The 11,909-nt window shown below is 44.5% G+C and overlaps 1 protein-coding gene across 3 annotated transcripts; it reads right to left on the reverse strand.

The window, feature by feature from the left end:
- Positions 1–5,614: 5,614 nt before the first annotated feature.
- On the reverse strand, positions 5,615–11,230 carry LOC115180272 (E3 ubiquitin-protein ligase Hakai). Of its 3 annotated transcripts, none has more exons than XM_029742225.1 (6): positions 10,925–11,230; positions 8,905–9,072; positions 8,659–8,765; positions 8,478–8,561; positions 8,288–8,361; positions 5,615–6,936 (listed from the first exon to the last, which is right to left on the reverse strand). In XM_029742225.1, exons 1-6 carry the CDS (start codon positions 10,941–10,943, stop codon positions 5,919–5,921), a joined length of 1,470 nt encoding a protein of 489 aa, XP_029598085.1. In that variant the 5' UTR covers positions 10,944–11,230; the 3' UTR covers positions 5,615–5,918. The 3 variants fall into 3 exon arrangements, with proteins under 3 accessions (XP_029598085.1, XP_029598086.1, XP_029598087.1); XM_029742226.1 differs by lacking the exon at positions 10,925–11,230 and adding an exon at positions 9,686–9,774; XM_029742227.1 differs by lacking the exon at positions 10,925–11,230 and adding an exon at positions 9,665–9,674.
- Between the last annotated feature and the right edge of the window lie 679 nt (positions 11,231–11,909).

The raw sequence follows: 11,909 nt of genomic DNA on the forward strand, positions 1-11,909 counted from the left end.
AGATAGTCGACCATTAGGGTCAGGGCTGATTAGGGAGGCCACCGCTCCACTAGACATGGTTACGCAGGAGGGTCATAAGGAGAGAATCAGTCTCTTCATTATTGATTCTCCTGCGTTTCCCGTGGTGCTGGGCCTACCCTGGTTGGCCTATCATGACCCCACTATTTCATGGCAACAGAGGGCTCTCAAGGGGTGGTCACGAGAGTGCTCAGGGAGGTGTGTGGGGGTTTCAATCTGTGCGACTACGGTGGAAAGTCCAGACCAGGTCTCCACCGTGCGCATCCCCACAGAATATGCCGATTTGGCTCTCGCCTTCTGTAAGAAGAGGGCGACTAAATTACCACCTCATCGACGGGGTGATTGTGTGATAAATCTCCTGGTAGACGCAGCACTTCCCAGGAGTCACGTGTATCCTCTGTCACAGGAGGAGACGGTGGCTATGGAAACATATGTCTCCGAATCCCTGGGGCAGGGATACATTCGGCCCTCCACTTCACCTGCCTCCTCGAGTTTCTTTTTTGTGAAGAAGAAGGATGGGGGTCTGCGCCCGTGTATTGACTATCGAGGTATCAATCAGATCACTGTGAGGGACAGCTACCCGCTGCCTCTCATCGCCAGTGCGATCGAGTCAATGCACGGGGCGCGCTTCTTCACAAAATTGGATCTCAGGAGCGCTTACAACCTCGTGCGTATCCGGGAGGGGGACGAGTGGAAGACGGCATTTAGTACCACCTCAGGGCACTATGAGTACCTCGTCATGCCGTACGGGTTGATGAATGCTCCATCAGTCTTCCAGGCCTTTGTTGACGAGATTTTCGGGACCTGCACAGGCAGGGTGTAGTGGTGTATATCGACGACATTCTGATATACTCTGCTACACACGCCGAGCATGTGTCCCTGGTGCTTGGTCGACTGTTGGAGCATGATCTGTACGTCAAGGCTGAGAAATGTCTGTTCTTCCAACAGTCCGTCTCCTTCCTAGGGTACCGCATTTCCACTTCAGGGGTGGAGATGGAAAGTGACTGCGTTTCAGCCGTGCATAATTGGCCGACTCCCACCACGGTAAAGGAAGTGTAGCAGTTTCTAGGGTTTGCCAACTACTACCAGAGGTTTATCCGGGGTTTTGGTCAGGTAGCAGCTCCCATTTCCTCACTGCTGAAGGGGGGACCGGTGTGGCTGCAGTGGTCGGCTGAGGCGGACAGGGCTTTTGGTCACCTGAAGGCTCTGTTTACCTCGGCTCCCGTGCTGGCTCATCCGGATCCCTCTTTGGCATTCATAGTGGAGGTGGACGCATCCGAGGTTGGGATAGGAGCCGTGCTCTCTCAGCACTCAGGCGCACCACCAATGCTCCGCCCCTGTGCTTTCTTTTCGAAGAAGCTCAGCCCGGCGGAGAAAAACTATGATGTGGGGGACCGGGAGCTGTTGGCTGTTGTCAAGGCTCTGAAGGCGTGGAGACATTGGCTTGAGGGGGCTAAACACCCTTTTCTCATCTGGACTGACCACCGCAATCTGGAGTACATCCAGGCGGCGAGGAGACTGAACCCTCGCCAGGCAAGGTGGGCCATGTTCTTTACCCGTTTTGTTTTTACTCTGTCCTACAGACCATGTTCCCAGAACGCTAAGGCAGATGCACTGTCCCGGATGTATGACACAGAGGAGCGGTCCATGAATCACACTCCCATACTTCCGGCCTCTTGCCTGGTGGCACCGGTGGTGTGGGAGCTGGACGCGGACATAGAGCGGGCGTTACGCACAGAACCCACTCCCCCCAGTGTCCAGCTGGGTGCCTGTACGTTCCGTCTGCTGTCCGTGACCGTTTATCTATTGGGCCCACACGTCACCCTCCTCTGGTCAACCTGGCATCGGTCGGACTGTGCGTTGCCTTAGTGGGAAGATCTGGTGGTCCACCTTGGCCAAGGACGTGAAGGTTTATGTTTCCTCCTGCTCGGTGTGCTCACAGTGCAAGGCTCCCAGGCACCTGCCCAGAGGGAAGTTACAACCCCTACCCGTTCCACAACGGCCGTGGTTGCACCTGTCAGTGGACTTCCTGACAGATCTTCCTCCCTCACAGGGCAACACCTTATTACAGCACTCAGTCTTTTTGGGTAGGAGTCTATTAGCATGGCACATCTTGATGTGACAATATTTGCCCACTCTTCTTTGCAAAAGTGCTCCAAATCTGTCAGATTGCGAGGACATCTCCTGTGCACAGCCCTCTTCAGATCACCCCAGAGATGTTCAATTGGATTCAGGTCTGGGCTCTGGCTTGGCCATTCCAAAACGTTAATCTTCTTCTGGTGAAGCCATGCTTTCGTGGATTTGGATGTGTGCTTTGGGTCGTTGTCGTGCTGAAAGGTGAACTTCCTCATCATCTTCAGCTCTCTAACGGATGCCTGAAGGTTTTGTGCCAAAATTGCCTGGTATTTGGAACTGTTCATAATTCCCTCCACCCTGACTAAGGCCCCGGTTCCAGCTGAAGAAAAACAGCCCCAAAGCATGATGCTGCCACCACCATGCTTCACTGTGGGTATGGTGTTCTTTGGGTGACGTGCAGTGTTGTTTTTGCGCCAAACATACCTTTTGGAATTATGGCCAAAAAGTTCAACCTTGGTTTCATCAGACCATAACACATTTTCCCACGTGCTTTTGGGGGACTTGATGTTTGTTTTTGCAAACTTCAGCCGGGCTTGGATGTTTTTCATTGTAAGAAAAGGCCGTCTTGCCACCCTACCCCATAGCTCATTCATATGAAGAATACGGGAAATTGTTGTCACATGTAGCACACAGCCAGTACTTGCCAGAAATTCCTGCAGTCCCTTTAATGTTGCTGTAGGCCTCTTGGAAGCCTCCCTGACCAGTTTTCTTCTCGTCTTTTCATAAATTTTGGAGGGACGTCCAGTTCTTGGTAATGTCTCTGTGGTGCCATATTTTCTCCACTTGATGATGACTGTCTTCACTGTGTTCCATGGTATATGTAATGCTTTGGAAATTATTTTGTATCCTTCTCCTGACTGATATCTTTCAACAATGATATCCCTCTGATGCTTTGGAAGCTCTCTGCGGACCATGGCTTTTGCTCTGAGATGCAACTAAGAAAATGTCAGGAAAATCCTACTAGAACAGCTGAACTTTATTTGTGATTAATCAGAGTCACTTTAAATGATGGCAGGTGTGTAATGACTTCTATTTAACATGAGTTTGAATGTGATTGGTTAATTCTGAACACAGTTATAAGAGGGTGTGCACACTTATGCAACTAGGTTATTGTAAGATTTTTATTTTTCATTTTTCCCCCTTGAAGATTTCAGTTTGTTTTTCAATTGAATTGTTCACATTATAGGTCACATTAACAGTAGAAAAAGTTCTGACATGATTTATCTTTGTCTCATTCTTTTACATCACAAAAACCTGGCATTTTAACAGGGGTGTGTAGACTTTTTATATCCACTGTATCAATGATGTCGCTCTTGCTGCTGGTGATTCTCTGATTCACCTCTACGCAAACGACACCATTCTGTATACATCTGGCCCATCTTTGGACACTGTGCTAACAAACCTCCAGATGAGCTTCAACACTATAAAACACTCCTTCCGTGGCCTCCAACTGCTTTTAAATGCTAGTAAAACTAAGTGCATGCTCTTCAACCGATTGCTGCCCGCACCCTCCCGCCCGACAAGCATCACTACTCTGGACGGGTCTGACCTAGAATATGTGGACAACTACAAATACCTAGGTGTCTGGTAAGACTATAAACTCTCCTTCCAGACTCACATTAAGCATCTCCAATCCAAAATTAAATATAGAATCGGCTTCCTATTTCGCAACAAAGCCTCCTTCACTCATGCCGCCAAACATACCCTCGTAAAACTGACTATCCTACCGATCCTTGACTTCAGCGATGTCATTTACAAAATAGCCCCAACACTCTACTCAACAAACTGGATGTAGTCTATCACAGTGTCATCCGTTTTATCACCAAAGCCCCATATACTACCCACCACTGCGACCTGTATGCTCTCGTTGGCTGGCCCTCACTACATATCCGTCGCCAAACCCACTGGCTCCAGATCATCTATAAGTCTTTGCTAGGTAAAGCCCTGCCTTATCTCAGCTCACTGGTCACCATAGCAACACCCACCCGTAGCACGCGCTCCAGCCGGTATATTGCACTGGTATCTCCCTACTCTTCTACATTTGCACACACTGTACATAGATCTTTCTATTTTTATTTTATTTTGTGTTATTGACTGTACGTTTGTTTATGTGTAACTCCATGTTGTTGTTTTTGTTGCACTGCTTTGCTTTATCTTGGCCAGGTCGCAGTTGTAAATGAGAACTTGTTCTCAACTGGCCTACCTGGTTAAATAAAGGTGAAATAAAAATTTAAAAAATAATAAATTGCACGCACCCTCAAAACTTGAGACATCTGTGGCATTGTGTTGTGTGACAAAACTGCGCATTTTGGAGTGGCCTTTTACTGTCCCCAGCACAAGGTACACCTGTGTAATGATCGAGCTGTTTCATCAGCTTCTTGATATGCCACACCTGTCAAGTGGATGGATTATCTTCGTAAAGGAGAAATGCTCACCAACAGGGATGTAAACAACTTTGTGCACAACATTTTTGAGAAATAAGCTTTTATTTCAACTCATTAAACACACGACCAACACATTACATGTTGCGTTTATATTTTTGTTCAGTGTAAATACCAGACACACATGTAGTTTTACTACTCTTGATAAATCAAATAAATGTGTTTATTAATAATGTGAAGACCAATTAGTGGGAAGTATTGGAGTCAACATGGGTGAGCATTCCTGTGGAACACTTGACACCTTGTAGAGTCCCATGCCCCGACAAATTGAGGCTGTTCTGAAGGCAAAGGGCGGTGGAACACAATATTAGGAAGGTGTTCCTAATGTTTTGTACACTCAGTGTATACTTCTGTGTAGCAAAGCCATTTTTTATGAACATACAATAAAGTTGCTTATTTTCAAATAGCCTCAACAATCGTTGGTATCAACAAAGCAAATAGTCCACAGCAAAACACTACTAGCAGTGAGATATCATTGTAGCGGCAGAATACTCCCCTGACGCATTTGCTAGGGAGGGCGACATCAAATAGCACACTGCAACAACCATGCAAGATAACACAGTTGATAAGTCATAAATGTTAGTAAAATACTTTTTAATAAAGTAATCTTAGGGTTTTGTCCTTGACACAAATACAGTGCCACCCCTCTCGAAATGTATTTATTTTCTCCCAGCAGCTATCTTCTCCTTTATCGCACATAACTAGGGCCATGTTTTGGTAATCACGTCACATGACCTGGATTTCTACTTTTATTTTAAGCTCTTTCCAGAAATGAAAATTAGAAAAAAACAATTAAGCAATTGTGTGAAGGATGGTGCTGTACCATCTGACATAAAAAGGGGAACAGTTTGATGAAAAAAACTTTAAATAAAAAGGTTAAAATCCAGGTCATGTGATTAACCAAAACACAGGGCTCCCTCCACAAACAATGTCAAATGTTAGATCATACACTGCCCCCTACTGATATGGATGAAACAGTTTCCACAACTAGTAATATTGAAAAATAATGAGATTTAACGCTTTGTTAGAAAATATTTATTGAGACGTCATCAAACCAAAATTTTTCAAGATACATCAATGTCCATTGGAGACAAATACAGGAGCGATTCAAATGTATCGTTGCTCATTTGACAGTCCAAAAGGTTCATATCAATAAAAGTGAACAGCTCCATACATACATTCACCATAGACTAGTCTCTAAAGTGTTTCCATAGAAATGACAGTCATACAGAACCCAGAGACTCATGTTCACATTATTCAAACCAGTGGAGAGGAATAGGGACAAGTCAAACAATGCCCCTGAGTTTGTGGGGAGTTGAGAGTTTACTGATAATAAGGGCGGTAGCGGGACTGATCGGGGTGATGTGGTCCAGGCATCTGGCCCTGAGGTGGGGGGCCCTGCATCCTTGGAGGAGGAGGCCCTCTAGGGGCAGGCCACATCCCAGGGCTCAGACCCCCTTGCTGGTTAAAAGGGGGACTGAGTGTGCCCTGGTCCTCAGGGAACTGCTGCATGGAGTTAGGGTTGTAGTGGTGGGGAGGGGGGGCGTTGACTGGAGGACCACCGTGTTGAGGTGGGGGGCCTGGAGGAGGGTGGTTCATGTAGGGGGGCATCTGACCCATGATGTGTCCTGGCGGGGGGGTAATGGGAGGGGGTGCGTTGGACATAGGCGGGGGAGGGCCGGCCTGGTTGTACACCATGTGGGGTGTCCCAGAGCCCTGGGGCGGGTGCTGCATGGGGTGGTTGATGGGTGGAGGGGGTGGAGGTGGAGGGCCATAGCGCTGTTGCGGTGGCGCCATCATGTGGTGGGGGTGGGACACTACAGGCTGACCAGGGTAGTCACCAGGGTGGTGGTGTGGGGGTGGAGCAGGGCCCGGGCCAGGAGGGAGAGGGTCACGGGAGGAAGAGGTGGAGGAAGAACCGGAGTCATCCTGGATTGGCACAGTGATGAGGTTGCTGCGTGCGCGTGTAGTTACGGTGGCAATGCGGAAGGTCTCCTGGGAAAGAGGAGGTGCATCATGGGAAGCCGGTGGTGGCTGACTGTAGGGGTCATGACCCCCGTGTTGGAGAGGGGGCGGGAGGTGCCCTTGGGTCTTGGGCAGGTGAGGCGGGGGCACACGGAAGCGGTCAGGCACCTCTGTGGATGGGGGAAGGTGCAGGGCGTCCTGGCGGCTTGCCAAGGCCTTGGCTGCTCTCATGTGGCGGTGGTTGATGTGAGCTTGCAGGTCACGCTGGGAAAGGTAGGTGCGCTTGCAGCCCTTCACAATGCTGCACATGTAGAGGGAGCCCCGCAGACACTGTTCGATGCGCTGGACCGGGTCTGTGCAGCTGAAGAGCTGCATACTAAACAACACAAAAGGTTTAGTTAATAAGTGCAGTCAGCAACCACACATACAGATAGTATAATTTATATATTTTAACTTTATTTAACAGTTATGAACATTTTTTTTTGTTGTGTTTTTTTTTTTTTATTATTATTTTTTTTTACAATGACGGCCTACCCCAGCCAAACCCTAACTCAGACGACGCTGGGCCAATTGTGCCAATCCCAATCACGGCCGGTTGTGATAAAGCCTGGAATCGAACCAGGGTCTGTAGGTGACGCCTCTAGCACTGAGATGCAGTGCCTTAGACCGCTGCGCCACTCGGGAGCCCTGTATATGGCCAGTTGAATACACTATTGCAGCGATTCTCAACTGGTGGGACGTTTTCAATGGGTCGCGAGTAGTAATGGGGAAACATTTCCAGCCAATTGTGTAGAAAATAGGTTAATTACGAAGCTTTGTTCAACAGTGTACACTAGTGGCGCCTAATGGTCAAAATAATTTAGAACAGCCAAATTGGTATAGATGACATCACACATGCCTTCACACTTTGTCTTCTACCGAAACCAATCAGGTCGTTGTTCCACAAAACGAAGCGCTGGACGTCATTGATCACGTGCCTTTGGTCCCGTGTAGCTCAGTTGGTAGAGCATGGTGTTTGCAACGCCAGGGTTGTGGGTTCGATTCCCACGGGGGGACCAGTACGGAGAAAAAATGTATGAAATGTATGCATTCACTACTGTAAGTCGCTCTGGATAAGAGCGTCCGCTAAATGACTAAAATGTAAATGTAATAAAGTGATACAAGCCTCGGCACACTGTTTCGAAGCAAACTACTTAGCGATTTTGATGCATGCCCAGGGGCTTCGGTATCAAACATAACGTCACTAGACACGGCTGTCTGAGTAAAAAAAATGCTTTAAATTTTTTTTTAAATACTCCAGTCTGAACTTAAAACAACTACAACCAGTTAGAACGTGTGTAGAAATTAGAATGAAGATACTTTTAAAAAATATATAATTTCATCTCTTTACTCATATAGCTGTTAGCAGAGCTATTTAGCAGATTTGGTTGATTTTGTGGTCTCAAACAAGTGAGCTTATTAACATTCTTCATCAAGAATATGGGAAAAAATGTAATTATTGACAATGAAAAATGTGGGAATTTTTTCTCTTGTCATATAATTGCTACCTTTACTATCAATATAGCATTCAAAATATTTTTACAGATTGCAATAGGGATATTTTTTGTTTCACAATGCGAATATTGGGTTGTGACTGAGACAACCTGGTTTAATTTGGGTCCAGAGGCAAAACCAGTTGAGAACCACTGGACAGGTTATAAATAAATAAAATAATGTCAAGAGCTTACCCTGGGCACATCTTGTCTCCCTTCTTCTCGTGGAGCAATGCACACTCATAACAGAACACATGTTTGCATGGAATCTGGTGAGTTAATACAGATAATAACATTATAAGCTGCTGCACTCATAGCCTCTTACTATTAAAAAAAATGAAGAGAGACATAACACACTATGTAAAACTTGATCAAAGAGACATACCATGCGTCCATAGATCCTTATGGGCAGACCACACTTATCACAAAAGTGTGCTGGAATGTCATCCTTTTCACCTATCAAATTCAACTGTGGGGAAAAGACCAAGAGGTCTATGACACAGTAATGATGTAGGTGGAAGGCATTCCAGCATTCCCCCCCCCAACAATAGAAATTGAAGCACTACCTTAAAGTCCCAAAACATTTGCTGGGGGAACCTCCGTTGACTTGCAAACACATCCCCAGCCTTGGTACCACAGTCGAACCTCTCCTCTTGCTTGAAGCTAAAACTCTCTAGAAACACAGATATGTTGCCTTACAGTAGTCCCATATGAAAGCTTGCTTCTATGACCTAGCAACAGGTTTCCCTATCCCAATCCTAGCCCTTGGGAATTAAAACAACGAGATGAGAAAGCACTTGTGGCTGGCTAACCTTCATCCCCAGCCTGGGGTTTGGAGGGCTGCCTGCCCATGGGTCTTTGTGTCCGGGGAGCAGGTTTGCTCCTGATGGTTGGTTTGGAGATGAGTTTGATGGGGATGCGTCTGCGGACATCAGGGCCCCCAAGACTCCCCGAGCCGTCCGTGCCTTGCAGGTCATTGTCTGTGGGGGAACGATGGATCATTCAAAATGTCAGTGACCAGAGTCAGTCATCTGCTACCAAGCGAACATTTACACGATACTTCCTACTAGCATTGACACTACTAGTTGACAATCCACAGGTGATCAAAACCACGATAAATAGTTTAGCAAAGCGCTAGTGTTTCATTTTAGCCAACGCTAACATTGTCTGGAGTTACAGAAGTTGATGGGAGAATGCAGACCTTAGCTAGCACTTAGTCTAAGCTACAAACATCGCATTATTTATTCTGTCCTGACAATTTAAGTTATTAGCTTAGCACTGGCAGATCAACTCCAACCGCCACTTTATTCTAAAAAGTATAGCTAGCTAGCTACTACTACTGTAGCAACACAGATCTGTGGAAGCTAACGTTAGCAATATATTAGCTCTTTAGCGAGGAGTGGGCTGGCAACGAGAGGTTGCTACAAGGCCGCAATTTTTGTACTTTAAACACTCCACTGATAATACTTGTAAAGTATAATTGAATATGAATACGTTTGAAAATTAAATCTATTTCGCTGTGTATCAAGTTAAATCTACTGATACACAAATAAAACTAAAATACAGCTGAACCTGGAGTCATTTGTCGCTTACCACTTTGGTCCATAATTCACCGCAATGCAGTATGGGAAAGTGTAATAAAAGGGGAGGAGTTGAGTTCAACCACTGAGGGGATGTCACCAGCACCATTATTAACAACAAATCAATACAGGAAGTACATGTGGAAACACAAGTATATATAAATAATATACAAAGGACAATTGGGCTAAGGGGTACAATACCACATTACACAAGGACCGGGACATACATACACTTATAATTCTAACAGCTTTTTTGTTAGTAGAGTATTTAATTGTCTTAAAATACAGTTCAATTTATTTTTGTAAGGTAAGAAAATGTGGTGTTTTGTTTGTAAATTTACATTTGTGACTATGAAATTTGGCCAAAAGAATAATGAAATTAATTACATAAAATTGTTTCAGCTTATTTCTATCATAGGTAAATAATTCAAGCAGTACATCTCTCCACAATAGTGTAAAATCTTCATAAATGTGTTAAATTATAAATCTACTGATGTCTTGCCACAGATTCCTTACATGAATACAATGCCAAAAAAGATGCAACACCATCTCTGGGTGGTCATTACAAAAGGTACAATTTGAGTTTATGTTTTCCTTAAGCTTCTTCATATAGTGGTTGGCAGGATAATATTTATGAATAATTTTAAAGGAAACTTCCTTAATTTTGTTAACAAGTAGGAATGTGTGTGGCAACATCCAAACTTTTTTCCAACAGATATTATCAATAAATCCGTTCCGATAAGGCATGGCATAAGGTATAGATACAACATCCTGCTGAAACAAGGTTCGTATTGCTCTGTTGTTGAATGGACCAAAAGAGAAAAGAATCTTTCACACTGATGAGTCAAAAGGGTCAATTGAAGGTAGGCTCTGAGGGTCAGGTCTTGGCACGTTCCTGAATAATAAAGAAACACCTGGGGGAATGGCATCTAAAACAATTGCAAAATCTTTAGGTGTTACAGGGACCTTGTAAAGTGATAAGAATTCCTTCTAACTAAAAAAAAATACGCTCTGCATTTACCATTTGGCTCACCAATAGGATATTATTTCGGAACCAATATTCGAAAAACAATGAAGTATTTTTATACAATATGTCCCGATTATTCCATACATAATATCTGTGTGGAGAAAAATTATGCTTATAAATTAAGGACCATGACAAGAAAACCTGCTGATGAAAAGCAGACAGTTTCACTGCATCTTTATCACTATTATAATTGCAAACCATCACATTCCGAGTGTAGAATATTACCACCAAAGGTATTTTTCATTGTAGTGACACCAGCGGAGCGTTCAGATCCATGGGAAAGCCAAATATCGTTGCCCCACTGTGACCTCCAGAAGTTGGCATCAGCCGAAATTGAGTGAGACTCTTGAAAAAAAGCACAAATATGTTCGAAATTGTTTAGAAAATAAAAATAAGGCCTTGCGCTTCACATTGTTTCGTAACCCCCTAGCATTAAGAGAAACTATAGACAAAGACAAAACCACAAAGATTATATGAGTATAAACTGTAGGATGAGTCAAAAACGTATGAGCAGTGAACGTAAACGACAAGCAACCGAGATCTGCAACATTTAAGTCAATTTAAAGTGAAAATAGCTTATTCCATAAACTCTGAGCTAGATGTTATCCGGCTTTTGAAATTCAACTAATCAGAAAATGATGTTCAAGACCAAACCAAGGGTTCTCTGTAGTAAAAGAGACTTAAAACCACCCGTAGTGTAATAAGGAACTATTCTGAGAAATAAAATACAAAATAATAATTTAAATTAAAAAAATCTATTCATTTTAATCGCCCCTTGCCCTGCAAGTGTAAACTCGACCGACGTCATGAAACGTCATCAGAAGTGTCCGCTTAATTTGAGGGCTGAGGGGAGAGGGTGTGTCTTTTAAGTGTTTGGAATGAGGCCAAACTCATGTGCAGAAACAACCGTCGTCACGCGTCAAACTGTGCATGTTGCCAAATCAAAGGCACGCCTTCAATATTAAGTCGTTTTTGACTTTGTCGATGTTGTAGTCATAGCATCTTCAGCTCCTAAAGACATTGGCTCAAATCTGGGTTATGCCTTTAGATTTTGAGAAAATTAACAACTAAGGGAGGATTTTTCACTTCTCTCATTGACTTCTCAAACCACAAACCCCGGCCTGGTCTGCTTTGTCTGCTTATAGGAAGCGTTCACGAAAGTCTCGCGATGTTGTACCTCTGGGTTTAAAAACTCTGTGGCTCAATGCAG

The sequence above is a fragment of the Salmo trutta genome, chromosome 40 (assembly GCF_901001165.1).
Source record: "Salmo trutta chromosome 40, fSalTru1.1, whole genome shotgun sequence".
In the NCBI taxonomy this organism is placed as follows: Eukaryota; Metazoa; Chordata; class Actinopteri; order Salmoniformes; family Salmonidae; genus Salmo; species Salmo trutta.